Source organism: Alternaria conjuncta, assembly GCF_024043145.1.
Source record: "Alternaria conjuncta strain BMP 0040 chromosome Unknown scaffold_19, whole genome shotgun sequence".
Classification (NCBI taxonomy): domain Eukaryota; kingdom Fungi; phylum Ascomycota; class Dothideomycetes; order Pleosporales; family Pleosporaceae; genus Alternaria; species Alternaria conjuncta.
Window position 1 is genome coordinate 189577 of NW_026250108.1, and position 21188 is coordinate 210764.

The 21188-nt window shown below is 53.6% G+C and overlaps 6 protein-coding genes across 6 annotated transcripts; 3 read left to right on the top strand and 3 right to left on the bottom strand.

The window, feature by feature from the left end:
* Positions 1-284: 284 nt before the first annotated feature.
* J4E85_009830 (uncharacterized protein) lies at positions 285-1717 on the bottom strand (the record flags this gene model as incomplete). Its single annotated transcript, XM_051474048.1, has 3 exons — positions 285-1328; positions 1377-1517; positions 1568-1717. The coding sequence occupies 3 exons, from the start codon at positions 1715-1717 to the stop codon at positions 285-287; spliced, it is 1335 nt and encodes a 444-aa protein (XP_051322125.1).
* A 263-nt stretch (positions 1718-1980) lies between these two features.
* On the top strand, positions 1981-5627 carry J4E85_009831 (uncharacterized protein; the record flags this gene model as incomplete). The annotated part of the gene is made up of 4 exons (XM_051474049.1): positions 1981-1989; positions 2040-2481; positions 2529-5281; positions 5331-5627. 4 exons carry the CDS (start codon positions 1981-1983, stop codon positions 5625-5627), a joined length of 3501 nt encoding a protein of 1166 aa, XP_051322126.1.
* A 1087-nt stretch (positions 5628-6714) lies between these two features.
* Positions 6715-8845, top strand: J4E85_009832 (uncharacterized protein; the record flags this gene model as incomplete). Its single annotated transcript, XM_051474050.1, has 4 exons — positions 6715-6896; positions 7059-8060; positions 8107-8359; positions 8405-8845. 4 exons carry the CDS (start codon positions 6715-6717, stop codon positions 8843-8845), a joined length of 1878 nt encoding a protein of 625 aa, XP_051322127.1.
* A 1683-nt stretch (positions 8846-10528) lies between these two features.
* On the top strand, positions 10529-11749 carry J4E85_009833 (uncharacterized protein; the record flags this gene model as incomplete). Its single annotated transcript, XM_051474051.1, has 2 exons — positions 10529-10940; positions 11019-11749. 2 exons carry the CDS (start codon positions 10529-10531, stop codon positions 11747-11749), a joined length of 1143 nt encoding a protein of 380 aa, XP_051322128.1.
* Positions 11750-12126: 377 nt separating this feature from the next.
* Positions 12127-14634, bottom strand: J4E85_009834 (uncharacterized protein; the record flags this gene model as incomplete). Its single annotated transcript, XM_051474052.1, has 1 exon — positions 12127-14634. The coding sequence occupies one exon, from the start codon at positions 14632-14634 to the stop codon at positions 12127-12129; it is 2508 nt and encodes an 835-aa protein (XP_051322129.1).
* A 5375-nt stretch (positions 14635-20009) lies between these two features.
* Positions 20010-20771, bottom strand: J4E85_009835 (uncharacterized protein; the record flags this gene model as incomplete). The annotated part of the gene is made up of 1 exon (XM_051474053.1): positions 20010-20771. The coding sequence occupies one exon, from the start codon at positions 20769-20771 to the stop codon at positions 20010-20012; it is 762 nt and encodes a 253-aa protein (XP_051322130.1).
* Between the last annotated feature and the right edge of the window lie 417 nt (positions 20772-21188).

The following is a 21188-nucleotide window of genomic DNA, read 5'->3' on the forward strand; positions in this document are numbered from 1 at the left end:
CTTCTTGGTGGTGTGTCGCGCGATCCGCATCCACGCCATCATCTTTAGACCCTGGTACCGACCGCCGCGGAAACGCCCGCTGGATGCATTTGACACATGTGAAGGCATGACATCAGATGGGTGAACAATCTGGGAGTTGCTGTAATGCTGGCTGCGAATTCGAGTCGAGTTTGAGATGAAAGATAAGAGGGTTTGTCACAAATGGAATCATGCATATCATTATTCCCGTTCCGTCCAAGTCTAAACAACGTCTATCAAGAAGTGGGTGCAGCGTGAGCCGCTTTTCAAGCCAGAGCCTTGAGCTCGCCCTGCGTAAGCTTTGCAGCGCCAATGAGACGCTGGGCCTCCTCCTGGAAGATCTCCTTGATCTTACCGGCATCCTTGACACCGTTGAGCTTGCTGGTCAATGCAGCCAGCTCCTCGTTGTCCTGCTTTACGATGATGAGATCGACGTCGTTGAGAGCGGCATCGACCTGGGAAGCGGGCGCATCGCCGGCGCCGTGGAAGTAGTTGGCGTCCTTAACGGCACCACGCACAACACGCTTGTTCTTCTTTGCCGCGTTCTTCGCTGCCTCCTTGGCCTTCTTGTTGTCGGCCTTTGCGGCCTTTTCGGCAGCCTCCTTCTCAGCTGCAGCTGCAGCCTCCTCGGCCTTCTTCTTCTCGGCCTCCTCCTTTGCGGCCTTCTCGGCAGCCTCCTTTTCGAGACGGCGCTTGTTCTTCTGTGCGTTCTCGGCTTGGCGGAACTTCTTGATACGCTCGTCAAGCGCCAGACAATCGTCGACCATGTGCCTCAGACGAGTGGTGTCCTCGGTCTTCTTCTTGCGGCGCGCGTTCTGGTTCTTGCGTTCGACGTGACGCTTCTGGTCACGGTTCTCGTTGTCATCGGGCACGTCCTCGTCAAGGTACTCAAAGGTCCTCCAGCTGTCGAAGTTGTACCAGAAGTTGTAGAAGTGCTCGACCTCCTCCTTGGTGCTGTTGGCGTTACCCAGCTTGGGGACGGGCTGCTTGTTTGAGAAGCGTCCCTCGGCCTCGAAGACCTTGCCCCAGAGCTTGTAGAAGTTGCCCTTCTGTGTGTCCTTCTTGGATGGTGGCTCAACCTCAGCGCCCTCGTCGACGGAGTCGAACTGCCTCCTCTTGACGGGGTCGGAGAGCACCTCGTGGGCCTTTTGGATGCACTTGAAGAATTGGTCGTCCTCGGTTCCGCCCTTGGCCGCCTTCTTGTCGGGGTGGTGCTTGAGCACCTTCCTGCGGTGGGCGCGCTTGATCTGTTCGTCCGTGGCCCTCCATCGGTAGCGGGTTATGCCGAGCACAGCGTAGTGGTCTTGTGACTGGGAGATGTTAGTAGGAGCCTACAATAGCCTGTGCAATCGCCCTACCTTCCAGTCCTTGGCTTCACGCTGCAGCATGACGGGGTCCTCGGGCTCGTCAACATCGTCGGGGTCCTCCTCCTCGACGCTCTTGACGTTGGCCTGTGCCTGGATGCGGTCATCCTCGGAGAAAGTGCGCTTGTTGCGCTTCTGTAGGATTCGTCAGTACTGCATATGCCAATCATCGTCGAAGCACATACTCTGCGGGCGTAGGCGAGGAAGTGCGGGCCAACAGGCTCGATCTTGCGGTCGTTGGCGTCGCTCAGCTGGCCGATGGCCTTGAAGTCCTTCTCGCCAGCCCAGCCCTCAGGCAGGACTGGCAGCGGCAGTGAAATCTCCACGTTTGCCATTGTGCTGGATTATGGTTGTCGTTCTGGTGGGGGAACGGCCAGCGAGAGAAAAAGTGAGGATTCCCGCCGCACTAGCTTTACCGAAGGCTGATCTTAGCGCCTGTCCAGCGTCCCCGATCCATGTCACCTAGCCGCGACGGACCCCAGAACGTGTCAGAATAGTGGTTTGTCCCCATGGATCCGTGTTTGATATTCCATTAGGAAAGTGTATTACTTGTCTACTTTGCATGTTTTTCTATACTTCTTCATAATTCAGCAGCATCATGTTCCAGGTACCCCATCGCCATCCACGTTGCATCATAGGCATGCTGACAAGACACAGCGCATTCGGGGGGCCATCGACGCCAGAATAGCAGAAGAGCAAGCGCGCCAGAAAGCCACCTCACCGTCGGGCACTCCACGATCCAGCTCTACAACACGGAGATCCAACTCACGCAACCTCTCGCCCTCGAAGCGCACAGCGAGATCGAAAGATGGCGACAGCAGCAAGGCCGCGCCGGCAGGGAAGGGCCCTGACCCCTCAGAGTTTGACCCGGAATTTGTCGTAGGAGAAGAGGATGACCCGCCGAGTCGAGCCGGCACACCGCGACCAAAGGAGAAGGCGCAACCCGCCGAAGTGAATGCGGAGAATGGCGATGGCAAGAAGGAGGAGGAAGAGGGGCCGACTGCGGAAGTCGAAGTGAAGCCAGAACAGCCACCAGAGCTGCCGCGCGAGATTCAATTGCGATTGCGCAGGCTGGACAAGCTGGACCCCAAGTATACGGGTGAGTGACGCCTTCCCTATGTATGCGCCAAGCTAATCCCCCTACAGAACTCCTTCGGTCGTACCGCATCGCACACGCCAGAGTGGGCGCCATCGAGGCTTTCGAGAGCTCCCTACGCGAATACACCCCTCTCACTTCCATCAGCGACACGGGCGCATTCGTCGAATACCTAGGCCAACTAAACGTCAAGAGTGACATGCTCATGGAGGAGCTAAAGCGGGTGTCCAAGGAGCGCGATGAGCTCAACAAGAAGCTGGAGGACGCCGAGAAGCGCGCGAAGGAGGCTACGGCTGAGGTCGAGACGCTGAAGTCCCAGGCGCCGGCTGCCAGCGAGGCTGTACCGGACGATTCCACAACGCAGACCGAGTCCGTCGCGCCATCGTCACCTTCCAAAGCGTCCAAGCAGACTGAGAGCACCGAAGACACGGAAGACTTCTTCTCGTACGACAGCGAGCTGCCCCGCTTGCAGACACAATTACAGGAAAGCGAGGAGAAGGTCGGAAAGCTCGAGGAGGAGAACAAGTCGCTCAAGGAAGAGCTTTCTACGGCTCAGGAATCAGCACAGTCTTTCATGCAGAATCTAGAGACTACGACGAACGATCTGAACACATTCAAGGACACCCACCAACGACTACAAAGGGACGCCGACGACCGCGAGAAGGAGCTCAACAACAACATTGTAGATCTCAAGTCGAAGGTTGAAAGCGCCGAGGAAGAGCTGCACAAGCACAAGGATACTCATGACCAGAACGAAAGGACCATCGCCGAACTCAAGACGAAGCTTGACGCAACATCCAAGGAACTGGAAGAGCTACATGCGGACAAGGGAGAGAAGATTGTCGAAGATGATCAGGTGCAAGAGCTCAAGCAGCGCATCGAGGAACTCCAAGGTGAACTTTCGCAATTGCGCGAATCACAAGCCAAGGCTGAGAAGCGGAACGAGACCATGGACGGATTGCTCGGCAAAGTTCGCGAGCAGCTAAAGACTACAGAAGCAAAACGCGATAGCGCGTTAGTCGAGCTCGAGCAAGCGAAGAAGGACTTGCAGAAAGCGAACGATGACAAGAAATCGACCAAACCAGAACCAGTCCAGCAGCCGCAAGCGACCCCAGCACAAGCTCCCCAGAGCGCAGCAGCAAAGAAGAGAGCCCGCGCCAAGGAGAACAAGAAGAACAAGAAGGGAGGAAAGGGACCTGAGGCCAGTGGAACGTTGACACCTGAAGCAACACCCAGTGAAGCTGGAGATACCGAAGGCCTTCTCAGCCCCCGCGATGCCGAATTCTCGCCGTCCCAACTTGAAGACGCGTTGAAGGATGTCGCGCAGCTCAAATCTGACCTTGAAGAGAAGGTCGCAGCTATCGAAACATTGCAGACCGAGGTCGCGGAGAAGGCGTCGACGATCGACCGTCTCAGCAAGAGGGCAAAAGACCAAGAAGACATGCAAGAAGAGATCGATACCCTGCGTCAAGACCTCCTTGACTACGGCCTCGAACACACTGAGGCCAAGGATAAGGTCAAGGAACTGCAAGCCGAGAAGGCGGCGCTGCAAGAGAACCTCACCAAGCTTGAGGCTGAAATCGCTGAGTTGAAGACCAGCAAAGCATCGAACGAGTCGTCGCAACAAGAAAGAGAGGCGTTGACCGCCGAGTTCACGGAGCTCAAGACAAAGGCGGAGACATTGCAGACGGATCTTTCAGTTGCAGAAAAGCTCGCGGCATCCCGCTTCAAAGACCTCACCGAAATGCGAGAGGTGCTGCAGAAGGCGCAACCGGAGCTGACATCACTACGCAAGGAGGTGGCGGAACTGCGTAGCACCAAAGACGAGCTTTCCACCAAGACTACGGAAGTCCGCCGACTAGAAAACCGCGAGAAAGACCTCAGATCGGAAATCACTGAATACAAGTCTCAGTTGTCGAGCAAGGAGAGCGATACCAAGACACTCAACGACAAAATCAAACAAGAAACCAGCCAGAGGCTTGCGCTTGAAGAGACTAACAAGAAGATCCAGCGAGATCTCCAAAACTCGGAGACGGAGCGAAAGGATGTCATCGAAACGCGGGACAAGTTGACGAAAGATGCCAAAAAGGCACAAGACGAGCTCAAGGCATCACGCCAGAAGGTTCATGACTTGGAAGAGGAAGTCGCGAAGCTCACGCGGGAGGTGGGCAGTCTACGTGAAGAGATCCAGATGAAGTCGGCACAGTCCGCGAGTGCGCAGGACTTTGTAAGCAGCATGCAGGACCAGGTACAAGAGATGAGCACCCAGATGAAAGAGGTTCGCGCCCGAAGCGAAAGCCTGGAGGAAGAGCTTGCCGATGCGCATCGCTTACTCAGCGAACGTGGACGCGAGGCTGAGACAATGAGGAGGCTGTTGAACGATGCGCAAGGACGGGCTGATACGCGGGTACGCGAGATGCAAGAGCGCCTCGACCTTGCCGTTGAGGAACGCGAACGTGCAGAAGAGCAAGCTAGCACATTCAGCCGCCGACGCGCTCGGGAGCTCGAAGAGCTGAAACAAAAGGTGCGCGACGCCGAACGTGCACAAGCACGCGCTGTGGAAGACAAAGAAGATCTGGTTGCTTCCGAAGGAGCGCTCCGCAAGCAGACGGAGGATCTCGAGAAACGAGCCGCACAAGCCAGCGAAGAGGCCTCTGAAGTCAGGCTTGCGATGAGCCAACTCCGAGATGCACTGGACGAAAGCGAGAAACAAGCCCACGAGCTAGAAAAAGAAAAGAGCGATCTGCGACGAGCATTCGACGAGACACAGAGCCGGCTTGAGAAGCTCCAAAAGTCCAGCAAGGTACGTACTTCCACCATACCCAATATACAACCTACTAATCACCCCACAGACAATGTCCGACGAGCTACGCACCCTCAAAGCCCGCGGCTCCAGTTCCACTCCCATCCCGCAGTCCTCACGCTCTTCAGTCGAGTCCTCGCGGTCGCAACTAGCTTCACCGCGTGCCAGGGGCGGTGGAGCGATCCAAGAAGCAATCGACTACGTGTACCTGAAGAATGTGCTCCTGCAGTTTTTGGAGCAACGAGACAAGAAGTATCAGCAACAGCTTATTCCTGTGCTGGGCATGCTGCTGCATTTCGATAAGCAGGATGAGCAGAAGTGGATGGCTGCTGTGAGTGCGAAGTAGTGGTTGTAGTTGGGGTGGTGGTGGTGGGATGCGGCTCTCCGCAATGAGGGATATGCGAGATGCATGCTTTGAGCGTGACGCGCAGGTCAGGTGTTACAGGGCTGCTAATGGATGGCGCGCGAATGTAGGATATGGGGCATTTATAGTTTTGCATAGCGGTTTCTTCTTTCGGAGTCGGGATTGGATGCAGATGTATTATATAGTGGTGGGTTGTGAGGGCTGCTCCTGCCTGCCCTACAGGTTGGGCTGAGCATAGCTCTTTCTCGAATAGGCGTTTCCATTGCAGACATTGGTAGCGAGAGCTAGATAGGAAGGCACAGATGATACATCCTAGGTGCGCTATTAAATGTTATTTGGAAGGTACAGATGATGTGGTATGATGCGGTCCAGGGTCCTCAGGTGCAGTCGGTATGCTGATGTTGACATCCCACGTGTGCTGCAGATCGGGTCGCAACAACAAGCATTCCTAGCAGCTGGCAGCTTCTACTGGTACCGGGCCGGTATGTCTAGGCAAGGTGCTCGGTGCGCTAATTAACAAGACGCAAGGCTTTGGGCAAAACTGGCTTCCAAGGTTGCGTGGACGAACTAATGTGGTAGCAGGCGACTATTTGTAGGCGTCGACTGATGTCATAATTCGTCTGGCCTGCTTCCTTACCGCTTCCTCCGGCTTTGACGCGCTCCAGCCATCCGTCACCATCTCTATCATCATCCCAAGTCGCATCGAATTCTCCGGGAAGCGAGTCCGACTTGATTAATCACGCATCTCTCCAAGCGAGTCATCTCCCGTGGTTGTCGCAGCATCGCGCACCCGTGCAAACCCCCACCAGAGCACCAATCAGAGCGCCGACATCGATAGGCTGGCGAGGGGAGCGCTAAGCCCGTGTCCAGCAATTGAAGAAATCGCGAGGCAGTGCGACAGAAGAGCCACACTGCCCTCGCTATACACCTGCAAGCCCATACCAAGTAGTCTGCGTCTGCCCATGAGCGCTGCCCAACGCGTCCGGAGCGCCTAACCGCACACGCACATCCCAGCAGCCCTCGAGCCTCAGTCCCGCCCACAGCCCAGCGCGTGGCGGGGAAAGCCACCATGAATGGCACCGACATGAAGAAGGCGGCCATCAACAAGGCCAAGCAGGTCGCGCAGGCTGCCAACAGCAACGGCGGCAAGAAGCGACGGAAGGGCCAGGACCTCAAGCCCATCATCACCACGGAGAACCAGGGCAACCAGAACGCCTCGCCCGCTGGCTCGACGGGCTCCTTTCAGTACAAGTACGTTCACCACCACCACCACCACCCGCAACCACTACCCTCCACCACCGCTTGCAGCCTCACCCCTCCCGCCCGCCCAGCCTGCGCCCCCCTCTTTCACTTATTTTAATGCGCCCGCCATGCCCTGACTGCCGCAACCTTATACTGACCTCAACCCCGCAGTGTGCAGAACGCCAACTCGCCGCTCGCCCAGCACAAGATGTACGGAAACCAATTAAGCCACTCGCCCGACTCGTCGTCGTCGTCGGTCGATGAGGCCGAGAACACAGCCGACGAGGAGGACTCGGAGGACTACTGCAAGGGCGGCTACCACCCGGTGCAGGTCGGCGAGGAGTACAAGGACGGCAAGTACACGATTGTGCGCAAGCTTGGGTGGGGCCATTTCTCGACCGTCTGGCTGTCGAGGGATAACACCAGCGGCAAGCACGTCGCCCTCAAGGTCGTGCGCTCCGCTGCGCACTACACCGAGACCGCCCTCGACGAGATTAAGCTCCTCAAGAAGGTGGTCGACGCGAACGAGAACCACCCCGGCCGGAAACATGTCGTCAGCCTCCTCGATTCCTTCAACCACAAGGGCCCGAACGGCGTCCACGTCTGCATGGTGTTTGAGGTGCTAGGAGAGAATTTACTGGGCCTGATCAAGAGGTGGAACCACCGCGGCATACCAATGCCGCTGGTCAAGCAGATCACAAAGCAGGTCTTGCTGGGCCTCGACTACCTCCATCGCGAATGCGGCATCATCCACACCGACCTGAAGCCTGAGAATGTTCTCATTGAAATCGGCGACGTCGAGCAGATCGTGAAAACATACGTAAAAGACGAACCGAAGAAGAAGGACAGCGAAGACAGCGTTAGAAACGGCAGGCGGAGACGGAGGACCCTCATCACAGGCAGTCAGCCGCTCCCCAGCCCGCTCAACGCGAGCTTCAACCACGCCGAGCTCTCCAGCTTCCCCGGCAACACACAAAGTCTCAACAAGGTTATGAGCGAGGGTACAGGTAAAGACTCCCCCACGACTATCCCGAGTCCTCCTTCTTCGTCAGACGGTGTCGTAATGAGTGGTGCTCTAGCAACTCCATCTGCCGGCCCCAGCCTGTCCATGGCAGAACGGCTCGGAATAAAGTCGAGCGACGACGACGCGCAAAAGCAACGAGAAAAGTCCGCGTAAGTTATCTCGTGTCCATGTTCGAGTATATGCTAATCTTGTTAGTGATCTCCTTACTAAGGAGGTATCGGGCATTAGCCTCGATAAACCCAGCAGCTCGTCCGGAAAAACCGAGCTCGAGCAGCAAGTCGAAAACGCCTTCGAAACCATATCAGTCAAGATTGCAGATCTTGGAAACGCCTGCTGGGTTGGACACCACTTTACCAACGACATCCAGACCAGGCAATATAGGTCACCAGAAGTTATCCTGGGTAGCAAATGGGGTGCCAGTACCGATGTCTGGAGTATGGCCGCGATGGTATGGACCCGACTGAATTGGAAAAGCATAAACTAACAATACCAGACATTCGAATTGATCACCGGCGACTACCTCTTCGACCCACAATCCGGCACCAAGTACGGCAAAGACGACGACCATATCGCACAAATCATCGAGCTACTAGGCACCTTCCCGAAGGGCCTCTGCATGTCGGGAAAATGGTCACAGGAGATATTCAACCGCAAAGGCGAGCTGCGTAACATTCACCGATTACGACACTGGGCCCTTCCCGACGTCCTCCACGAGAAATATCATTTCAGCTCAGAGGAGAGTAAGAAGATTGCCGATTTCCTGTTACCCATGTTGGAACTACTACCCGTCGACCGCGCCAACGCGGGCGGAATGGCAGGACACGAATTCTTGAAAGACACAAAAGGCATGGAGGGTGTGGATTTGAATATCCCCGTTGGTAGCAAGGGCGAGGGCATCGAGGGATGGGCGACGGAAATCAAGAAGACGCGGTAGAACGCGGTGAGGAAGGTGCTGAGTGCTGCGTATTTATAGAGGGTGTGAGTGGAATGGTGGAAAGGTGGAACGGAAGGGAATGGGAACTGCACTGGTTAGCCTGTTTTTGCTGAGCAATGGAACAGTACTCTGCGCTCGTTACGGTTGGCGGGTGAATGTGTTGTTGTTGGAAATGGGATACCGCGATAGAAGCATTACGATTATGACTCAATTGTATAGTGCGCTTTTAAGTGCAACGTTCGCAAGCTGGCTGTTCGAGACGTAGATGTGCGGTTTTGCCTGTGGATGGATGCTGTAGACACGGTCGTGCGAACTTGTGAGTTTAACAAAACATGTCTGAGATATGCCGGTGCATCGCTTCGAATATGATAAACATAAGGACTGTTCTCGAACATAGTCATATAGGATCGAGACGTGAAGTCGACCGGCCGAGACTCGACTGCGATTGTTTATATCTCGTGTTCGGCTCTCGCTCTTATTCTTGTCCGGCCCTTTCGTGTCTCGCCGACGCCGTTCGTTGGAAAAAAGAGGAAAGGCGAGATGCGGTGCGATGCGGTACGATGCTGATGAGTGGGTTGACCCGAGCGTAGTAGTTGTGAAAGAAAGGGGTCTGTGATGCGATGAGGGGGGGACCTGCAAGAATAGCTCTGTCATGCGCGATGTCGATGCCATGCCGTATAGCGGAGCATGAACATAGGAGAGGAAGCCGATATGCCTAGCTGTGCCACAAGCTGTGTTTCCTCACAAGAGAATTAACGCCTGTGAATGTGTCTGCTACCCACATTCCTTCCGCGCCGGTCGTTAAAGTACCTAGGTAGTAGTTGGATGTCGCGGCGGCAGAGCGTATGCGACATCATCGTGCCACCACAACAATCAATGCAACACCGTATATCTCCCGCACTTGTTATGTACATCGTGTCTGTCGTACAAGAACCTCGGTACCAGTACCGCGATGACCCACACGCCGTCCGTACAAGCATTGAGGATGCCCCAGCGCGCCACCCACTCACAACCCACACATTTCGTATAATCGACACAAGCAATGCCTGAAATCGCCCTATCAAATGCAGAGAATGATAAAAGCCGAAGTCGTACAAAAACTCAAATCCCCCATCATCGTGTTCGCGTACCTATACTTAGCAAGACACACCAGCCACACTCCCAGCTCGCATATATTGAGTTCCGGGATCGCCAAGTGGGTCGAGCGTCGTCATTAACCCACGCGGCTTTAACACGGGCCGAGAGTTGGTACCTGTAATTCGCGTAACCACTCCTGACCCTCTCGTTCCCGCTGCTGCTGTCCTCGCTATCAATGGTGGATGCTTGGTCCTGGCACCCGTATCTTTGGGTACAGGGAGTGATCTGGGAGCTGACGATGGTAATTCAAGGGACCCACAGTGACGGGGGGCTGTGGAGAGTTGGTGTGGTGCGGTTCTCCCCCTTGATTGCGGCGATGAGGGAGGTGCGTGCCACGCGGAGGGTTGAGCATGGCAAGCTTTGTAGATTGTGATTAAAGTAGGTGGGTACGCGGGTTCCTTGTGGTGCTTATCTTCAGCCTCTTGCTTCAAGAGTTATTTTGTTCACTTCGTCGAGTCCACTGTCGCTGTCTCTGTCATCTCTCTCTTCCAAAGTCATTCGTTCACAACACCAACAGAAGAGCGACTTAATTCTACACCTTCCATAATGCATCTCCCCAACGTCTCCTTACTCCCCATCTCCCTCATCCTCTTCTCAGCCACCCAAACTCTCGCCCAAACATCGACAGACTGCGACCCAACCAAGAAATCCTGCCCAGCAGACACCGCACTCTCCGAGTCAGTTTACACCCACGACTTCACCACCGGTGCCGACGATGAGAACTGGAAGGTCACCGCTGGCGATGTGAAGTACACATCGAAAGGAGCGGAGTTCACCATCAACAAAGCCGGCGATGCACCCACCATCCAATCGAACTGGTACATCTTTTTCGGCAGCGTGAGCTTCGTCATGAAAGCTGCGCCCGGCAAGGGCGTAGTGAGCAGTGCCATTCTGGAGAGTGACGATCTAGATGAGGTAGATTGGGAGTGGCTAGGTGGACAACCCGGGAACGTACAAAGTAAGTGTTCCACCATTGTTCCTGACCTTACACCTCCGTATCCACCCATAAGAACTCCCCCACTAACACACCCCACAGCAAACTACTTCGGCAAAGGCAACACCACAACCCACGACCGCGAAGTCGACGCCCCAATTCCCGACACCCAATCAACCTCCCACAACTACACCATCGCCTGGACCTCCACCTCCACAACCTGGCTCGTGGACGGCACCCCAAAACGCACACTCTCCTACTCCGACGCAAACGGCGGCTCAAACTACCCGCAAACCCCCATGAACGTCCGCATCGGCATCTGGGCCGGCGGCGACCCCAACAACGCCCAGGGAACCATCGAGTGGGCGGGCGGCGAAACGGATTACAGCGCTGCGCCTTTTACAATGGTGGTGGAGAAGGTGGAGGTGAGGAATCAGAATCCTGGTTCTAGCTATCAGTATGGCGATTTGAGTGGGTCTTTTGAGAGTATTGTTGTTGATGGCGGGGATGGGAAAGTGAAGAAGAGTGGGAGTGAGGATGGTGGGGAGAAGAGTTCTAGTGCGAGTAGTTCGGGGGTGAAGACGGAGGCTAGTGCTAGTGCGAGTGCGAGTGCGACGGTTAATGTTAATGTGGATGGGGGTGTGGGCGGGGAGCATGCGATGGAGACGGGGAATGTTACGGGGAGCGCGAGTATGGCTAGTGTGACGCCGACGGGAAGTGCGACGGGTAGTGCGGCTGTGGCCGAGCAGACGGGTGAGTCTGGTGCTGTGGTGGGTAAGAGTCTGAGTGGAGGGCTCTTCATGCTGCTAGGGGCCATGGCTGTAATGCTGTAGATAGAGAGACTGGCTACAATTAATTCGGGCATTCAATCATCGGGATCAAGATGAAGACAGCGCGCTGAGGTACGTGCTTTCTCACTACTGGTGCGGTTGCTCTCCACGCATATGGATCACCATTCGCTTGCTGTTAGGTATTGTTTCCAAGCCAAATGAGCAGGAACTTCACTCCACGTCAGTCATGCTACAAGGGAGAGGATCGTATTAGACATACGTGTGCATTGCTAGTTTAGACGCTATGCGACGCGCTTAGCTCCCGTGGGATGATCGAATTCTCCTTCGTTTGGTTTCCAAAGGTCCCGCCAACAGGCGCTTCAGTCGGGTCAGCAGGTACAGCCAGGCCAAGAGGTGGGGTGCGTAGCGGTTGTTTCACTTTACACCGGAGGACCGTAAGGCATCCGACAGTCCCCGTTCGCATCTTGGAATACGATGCAACCGAATTTGTTGCGCCATTCCACGGCCATTGTGTCTTCATCTGGATTTTCGAAACTGGGCTCATCTTCGTTCTTGTCGTCGACCAGTTCAATCCTCGTCTCGTCTTGCCATACTTGAGCCTTTTGAAGAACCGCGTCGCCTTCCTTCTCAATCTTCTTGCGCAGTATGGCGGCGGCGACCGGGAAAATGCTTTGATGAACCCGTTTCTCCTTGCCGCTCAAGTCATATAGCATCTCGCAAACCACAGCGTTCATAGGTATACCCCGGATGAACCTTAACTCTGAGTAATCGTGTGGCGCAACGACTACGGCGTGTTTCTGGATATCCTGTAAAACTTGGAGGCATCGCAGAAACAACTCCATGACGTCAAAGGCAAGGGCTGGCTCATCCTTCTCGATTGCTAGCTTGAAGACACGAAGTTTCTCCAGAGAAGATAGACCTTTGCGATTGTCGTAAGCTGGATCTTGATAATCGTTGACCAGTGACTCGACCATGATTAGCACATCGTTCTGTGCCTTGCTCCCCCCAGTTTGTTTCTTGCGCCGCGGCTCTCTGTTGAAACCCAGCTCAGAGTATCGGGCGTGATACTTGAAGCGCCGCGCTCCGCCGACCTTGGTCTCCACCTCTTTACCAGGCTTTCGAGAGTTGTAATCCTTGGTGAACTTATGCGCGGACAAACCCATGGCAAGATTCACGTGCTTTCCAAAGTCAACACCGCCCTCTGGTTTCTTACCCACGAACATCCAGTCGCTACCTTGCTGCTCGATGAGCCAGTCCATGTCGGCCCACTGAAGATCTCTGGGTAAACATCCTGTTTGCTTCACGGCGTTGTAGAGATGAGCTGCAACGAGGATGATTCCCTGGTTGGATGCCATGTCAATGGCTGTCCTATGGTACTCATGGCGGATACCAGCTAAGAACAGGCCGCAGAGCGCAGGATCACACTTGAGCAGCGAGAAGTCGCGAATGTTACCAAAAACCTGACCTGTTCGTTGTTCGTTTCGCGTAAACGTCTGCTGAAGTCCTGCATCATTGATGAGAGTCTGGATGTAGTCCTTGCGCTTGATAATGTCATCGCGGAAGATTTTGTGAGTAATGCCGATGTCCTCAAGACCTTGAGTGTCAAGGTAGTTTTGGTAGCATTTGATAAGCTGTTGTCCAGTCTTGTCGAAGAGTGCCTTACCAACATGTAGGCGAGAGCCCAACTCTCTCTGCATATCCCAGAAGATTTGTAAGCAAAAGATGATCCAACTGTTTAGCTGTTGCTTAATCAGCATGGTGCTTGCAGCTTTCTGCACCATACAGCTTTCGAGAACGATCACTCCACTTCCCGCGCATGGAAGTTGCGAAACACACTTCAAGAATCTCTTCTCATCGTTGGTAAGTCGGCATTCTTCCTGGCTCTTTCTTGCGAAGAAGATGCTGAGCAGCAGGTCCGTTGTATGCGTGCACATTACAGTGTCCGAACGCAGCATCTGCTTTCCTTCTTTGTACGCAAAAGCATCATGATTTTCATCGCCTGCATCGATGAAAGTTGTACCTTCTCCATCTTTGCTGTAGCTGTCGTGAACGAACTTGGTAATTTCCAAGTGCATCCACTGAGTCTCAGCGTCCTTGAACCGTGGGTTGGCTTCCTCGAACTCGTTGCTCAACTTCTCAATCATAGTCAAGGCAGCGTTCATGGTCAGCGCGGCGGCCTGAAGACCAATGTCGCCCTTCGCAAATTCGCGCCAGGTGCGCCGAACAGCCAGTCTAAGATGCGTAGCGTCTTTAAAGAAGCAAAAGATGGCGAAAGAGACGTCGGCGTCGGATGTTTCGAGCTTGTAAGTGACCTTCTCTTTGGTCGGTCGGACATGGCTCTCGATGACTTCTGGCATTTCTCCAATCTCTGAGAGCGCTTCGTCTTGCAAGAGACTATACATATTCGTGCTGGGCACAGGGTCTAGCTTGGTGGTCTTGGGCGATTGATGTTCGGCTCGCGGCTGTTTAGCCTTGAGAATTTCGAAGACATCTTCCAAGAGCTTGATGAAGTGGCTGTGGCTCGCATTGTTTGCTTTGGCGGCAATATCCTCACGGTCGGAGGTCATCGCGTACCAGACCGCGCAGTCTTTACGGCCTTGGATGACGGCGCGCAATGTCGTGAACACCGAGCGCGGGACTGATGCGTGTGTGTCGCCGGCGATAGCGGTCGCGAGGGTGAGGAATGACTTGGCTGGGATCTGACATGTGGCGGTAGCGTTCTGCGTCAATCCAGCTTTCTTGGCCTCTTTTCTAGCAGCGCCCTTGAGTCTCCCTCCAGTAGGCTGTACTGCTTCGTGATGGCCGTCCTTGAAGACGTTGTTGACGGTGCCGGTGGCGCGAGCCGTCTCTGCAAGCCATTGGACGAAGTTGCCAGTACCCTTCTTGTACGTGCAATAGGTATCAACGAGTAGAGGCGCGAGCCCCATCTTTGGTAATGCAACGTGTGCGACGGTGGTGACAATGCGTAGTGGTCGTGCCGCAAGCTGGCTGGAGTCAAAAGTTGGTGGTGGTGAGAGGAAAAGAAAGCGTTGAGGTGGAAGTCCAAATTCTTTTGTGCACACTCGCGGTGAAGGTGAGTTCCAGACACAGAAACTGTTGCGTAGGCAACGGTGACGAAAAAAGGCTACAGAGTTATTGCACACGACGCGGTGACGGAGCGGCGCCGCATCCCTGCAACTAAACCGCGACCAACACACGCCTTGGTATATACATGAGATGAGCATTTATTGCCACTGTGCTCTTTCGATTTCCTTGCTCCATTCATGGCAAAAATACCAAAGGACCAAAGAAAGTAGACGCTACGAGTCCAAAGCCGCGAGCAGCATGTTGTCTGTAATTTCGATGCCCACTGCAGAACGTAATTACACAAAGACCTCGTAGGAATACGATAGCTTTAGGCAATAGGATGATATAGGACAACATGAGAACAGGAATGTGTGCCACGATTGCTAAAGACTGACGGCAATGGGAGCTTTGCCATATTGGTCAGAGACCGCTACGATGCGAGCATACCGTCTCAAGCGGCTCCTTGCATAGTGACGAACCGCTCCAGATCCAAGTATGCGAACTTTTGCTACACTCCATTAGCTTGAAGTCATCGAGGGATGAATTCTGATGAGAGCTGGCAATCGTTCGAGTTAGCCATCTGCCTGGAAGTCGGCATACTATATCCAAAAGCTGCGGTCGCTGTGCCGATATCAGGTCTGCGTTCCGCGTGAAATGAAGTGTGCAAAGCGTTGTTTGTGGGAAGTGCGGTCGTCTAGGCCATGGGACAGTTGGCTATCCCGAGGTCTTCCGGTGGCGAACGTGTCAACGCACGGTCCCGTCGAGGTGGGGCTCCGGCTCGCTCGCAGCCTGCCTTCGTTCATTCCGACCACGATTTCTGCAAGAACCATGAACATGGCCGTCGCAGTCTCTCGCTATCTTTGCAACCGACGGAATAATTTCAACTGCTCGCCTCAGACATCAACGTCACCTCCGCATACTGCAGACAATCTGCTAGTACATTGCGCCGTAAAATAGTAGGTCTAGAGATATTCTGAAAGCCCGCTTAGCATGCTATCTCATAGCACTGTCTAGCTAGATGATGATAATCACGAAGCATACAGGATACCTCTAATTCTTATTGACACTGCAGAAGTGTGTAGCGAACCAACGCGACCCAGTTCCGGGCCCCAGTCTGGATCAAAGGCGCATATTCTTGTGAGGCAGTCTTTTGGAATTCCGGCGTAAGCAGTATGCTCGAATCGAGTATGGCTTGCAACTCTTCTTCCTTAAACTGCCCCGCTCCGCTTGCACACGCACCGCCTCTATGAACTACCTGCTTATATTTGTCGTCACCCGTACTCTGGCACCGCCCCAATCCCGCCAACCCTCAGCAATACCAGTTTCACATTTCCGCTACCTTCTCTCTTCGCGCGGAACTTCATACAAACCAGCAGCCACCCGAAAATTGGGTTTCGAGCGTTGACATACGCATGTCTCGTTCTTTTCAGTACCGGCCTTTGGACCGACAGACTTCCTCAATCAGACTCATACGACTCCTAAGCGAAAAGTCCGCCGGCGGTCACGTTAAATGCAAGATCAAACACGCTACTACAGAAGCCTCATATATCTGTCTCTCATATGTATGGGGCGGTGATGACGAACGCTACACTATTCTCATAGACGGCAAACCCTTCAAAGTGCGTCACAACCTACATCGATTCCTCACACGGGCGAGACGAATCAAGCATTTGTCACGTGCGTGGATCTGGATCGACGCCCTCTGCATCAACCAGAACGATCCTTCCGAACGCAATCACCAGGTACAACAAATGGGCGTGATTTTCAGCCGAGCGAAGGATGTGGTGTCATGGCTGGGAGATGACGCCGAAATCGCCGAGTTTTTGGAGTACCTACGACCACGTACTATGAGCGAAAAGTGCGCAAAAGATAAGAAGAAACCGACTTTGGGACATCCTGAATCTGGGCAGGGCTTTCACCATCTTTGCGTTGCTGAGTACTGGGATCGGGCATGGATTACGCAAGAGCTCGGGCTTGCACGGAAGATAACGCTCATGGCCGCTGACATGGAACTGGACGGCTCATTATTCCCAGTATCTTCGAATTGGGAAAGGGGCTACCTTACACGACTCGAACTTCTCCGTCAAACTATCACTATGGACTGGAAGGGTAGAAGTCTTATCTATCTGATGAACCGGTTTAAGCTTAAGGAGGCACACATCAGCCGAGATCGTGTCTATTCACTACTTGCGCTTTGCGGCGAAGGGAAAGATCTACAGGTCGACTACAAAGCTACGGATCTCGCAGTGGCAAAACATATCTTAAGGTGTTGCAAGAAGTCGTTCTGCTTGTGCGCCACCAACCTGGTTGCATTCATTCTACAGCTGAAGTCTCCGGATCCGAGCGATGTGGCTTGGAACGATAAGCTCTCATCGTTTGCAACGATGACGCTACCTATCGTTTCGAAAGATTTTCTCCGCGCCTCGTGCTCAAGCGAATCATATTATAGTTGCTATCCAAGTTGCAACGGTACACAGCAATCCCATTTACCAGGCTTCGTGGTAGTATCGCCTTCTAGTAAGCTACTGTCGATACATCTCTATCTGGGCAGAATATGCGAGTCCTACGAGTATACTTTCGTCAAGCTTGACGAGGTAGCTCACGTTCCCGGTTTCGCTGGCCGATGGAGTAGAAGAGTACGCTCCCTGGAGCTGGAATCCACGGAGCTCACCGTGCGACCCTACGACTGCTCCTTGCGATTGACGAACGACAAAGAGAGCTATAAAGCGAGGTTTTCTTTCGATTTCCTTGTGAAACTCGCCCAACTTGATCGAGACTATCGCAGCGAGCTATGCGCCCGTGTAGCTGATGTAGGGACAAAATCGGCGTCGTCTCATGACGGCCCTGCGATGCGGCTGCTCTCTTCGCGTCGTTCGCGTCACGCACGGGTAAATTAAGCTAATGACGATATCATCTGTTGGTTCTTAGCTACTCTTCCAGCGATGAAGATTAATTGTAGTCTGTCAACTACCCTGACAGCATAATCAAGTGCACACTCTTCTCACCGTATTGCAATTGCGAATGGGGAAGTTGAAGCTCGTAGCGCCATGTTCATATCCGCGGACAGCAGGCATATTCAGCAGCATGGACTGCGAGACCGAACATACATAGCTTTGGCCGCACAAGGCTTCATTCCTGCCTGGCGCGGAATAATCGCGGAGCTAAGGAAATGAGTGTGTCTACGAACTATTGGACGAGGGGTTGCTTGCGTGCAGCTACGTAGCTCTGCACTGCCCCACTCGCGGTTATGCCATTTACCTGCCTAGGCTCCAACATCCCATACTTCTCGTTCACGCACACTCCACAATCCATGATCGCGCAAACTTATTCGCTCGGTGTATTTACATATATCCAGCGCTGAACTGTTCGACGATGACAGACCATGTCCAACTAAGCTTCCACAACGAATCGCAGCCGCAACCCCCAGCCGGAAGATTCGCGTACGCTCCCCTCGATCATCGCAAAGCATCCATTCGTCTAATCCGCGTTCTTGCAACAAGAACCCACGAGGGCTATATCCAGTGCGAAATTCGTCATACATACGTCGACGATTCGTACGTGTGTCTCTCTTATGTCTGGGGTGAGCCAGGGGATGAGCACTATATCATGGTCAACGACAGAATCATGAGAGTACGATGTAATCTCCATAGCTTTCTTGATGCTGCAACGCGAAAAGATCGACTTCGAGGACAATGGTTGTGGATTGATGCTCTGTGCATTGATCAAACCAACGTTGGGGAGCGGAATCACCAAGTACAGCAGATGGGCCTTGTATTCTCTAGCGCTGAGGAAGTCATGTCCTGGCTGGGTGATAGTGCTGAGATTTCTGCCTATCTTCAATGGGTCCGACAAAAGCATGGAGAGAAGGATGCCACGCCAGTTGCAGACAATCGCCTTGAACTTGGTACAATGGAGCGGAAAGGGCGGCATCGATTTCGCTACTCAGAATACTGGACTCGTGCTTGGATCACGCAGGAAGTGGTACTCGCGAAACGAGTCACACTATGTGCTGGAGACGCGGAATGGGATTTTGCGTCACTGCCTCAACATGAGCATTATCCGGCGGAAATCACCAGACTGCTACCTTCGGCAACAGCGCAACTACATGGTCGAAGCATTATTTTTCTGATCAACCAGTTTGCTTCCAAGAAATCGCAACTGTGTCAGGACGTCGTCTACTCGTTACTATCTCTTAGTGGAGACGGATCAGACCTCCAGGTGGATTATGACAGTCCTCTCAGTACGCTTCAGCCCCACGTGCTCAGAAATTGCGAGCGATCTTTTTGTTTGTGTTCTGTCTACGTTGTTGACAACGTACTTCAGCTCAGCCGGTACCAGGACTTCTCCACCCTGAATTCTATGCAAAGAGTGTTCAAGCATGGAACTCCTGCATTGACGACGGTACCAGGAACGATTCGCGAGCAGGTGATGAGAGCTTGCAACCATCTTGACCTGCATAGTATACCGCTACTTTGCAACGACGCAACGAAATCAGAGAACGAGGAGAGGTCAGAGCCGTCGTCACGTTTTCACCTTGCTAGCGTGATCAAGAAGCAAACAACACTATCACCATTCAAATATGAACTCCTTTGGAAGAGAGCAATCTCGAAACCGATGGCGTACGTGACGCTACCCTTTTTTCGCGGTAGGATCCTGTTGGACAACAAAGGCGGTGCTAGACTTCTTCAATCTGAAGCTGACGATATCCCGCTCGGGTATTGGCCATACGCAGTTAGCTTTGCTCAGCAGCTCCCGGGGGAAGAGAAGATAACTGTGTTCATTAACTACGGCCGAATTTGCAAGGCCATGAATCGTTCTGTCCACAATATCGTGTTTATGATAAAAGATGGGACAAAAACAGTACACTTGGGTGACGACGAGTGCTCGGATGAGCTATATGAGTGCCTTCTGGTGCTTTCTAGCAACACCTGCTCAGTACTTTTCACCCACAATCATCTGCGGAGCATCGCGTCCAGATACGGCGGCAGTAATAAGACGATGTACCCTTGCGATCGTATCAATTTTCAGGGGACAGAGTTGGTTTCGAGTCTCGACGAGCCTGTGCTGCGACTGTACTCTGAAGACTCGTTCACAGCAGCATGTGTTGATGAGCTGTAGGTGTACCGATTGATGGAACGTTTGGTGAAAGTTGCCAACAAGCTTTTGTAGATGATAGTCTTATTGTGCTAGATCGTTCCTAACAGCTACTTCCGATAGCTGTATACTCCCTTTGCTATCACCACGGCAGCGTAGTTCCATCCCAATTCTGGAACGTTCCCGAGATCGACCTCTCCGCCTTATCCAGCGTGCTTAAAACCCCGCCCACACTCTGCTCAACAGTGATAGCACCCGCGGCCTTCAGCGCCTCGGGCGAACCCATAGTGTTCCCCATATCTGTCACCACCAAACCAGGATGCGTCACGTATGATGTGAGCCAAGACTCCTCGAAATGCATCCTGTTCACAGCCCAGTTCAGTGCGGCCTTGCTAGAGCCATACGGGCTGAAGACTTCTGGGAAGCCTGCCATAGCTGCCTGGGCGCCCATGCTGCCGATGACCGTGGAGATGGCGAGGAAGATGGGGTTGCCGGTCTTGCTGGCTTGGAGAAGCGGCTTGACGGCCTGGAAGAGGAGGATAGGACCGATGGTGTTGACGGCGAAGTGGTCGCGGAGTGCGTCGGCCGAGGTGTTGGCGATGGTGGTTCCCGAGTGCGCGATTCCGGCGTTGGCAATCACGATGTCCAGGGAAGTGATGCCGTGCTCGGATTTGAGCTGAGCGACAGCATTCTTGGGGTCCGCTTCGGCGGATGAATCGAGCTTGACGACGATGAGTTTAGAACCCGAGGCCTTGGACAAAGACTCCAATGTTGGGGTGGACTTGGCGACGTCTCGGACTGCGGCAATCACAGTTGTGTTTGGGCGTTGAAGCAGGCTTTGGGTGAAGCCTTTGCCAATGCCGCGGTTGGCTCCGGTGATCAGATAGGTAATGGGTGAAGACATGGTTTGGTTTGTGGTGGCTGTGATGACATCAAGTTTGAACGAATTGATGTTGAGCTGTAAAGATATGATCCACACGATATATTTCTTCCTTATGTAGGCTCCGACCTGAAATAGAAGAGGTGATGAACCCCGAGGCCGAGCATGCTTAACAATCTTTTGGTTCTTTCTGGCGCGCTGGTGCTGGTGAGGGAAAAACTCATGCGGATGATGCAATTTGGCCAGAAGGAGAGTTTGTTCGTCCGGTACTGAGAATTACGGGCGCAATCTGGTGGAACACCTAGGCTGATCAGTCAATCCAAGCGCGGCCCGGTGGATGATTAGTGAACTGAGATTTCTGGTAGTCGGACCGAGGATTGGTGAGCACCCTAGATGTGCCAGTGTACCACGCAACGTCTCCTTGAGTTTCGCTATCTGGTT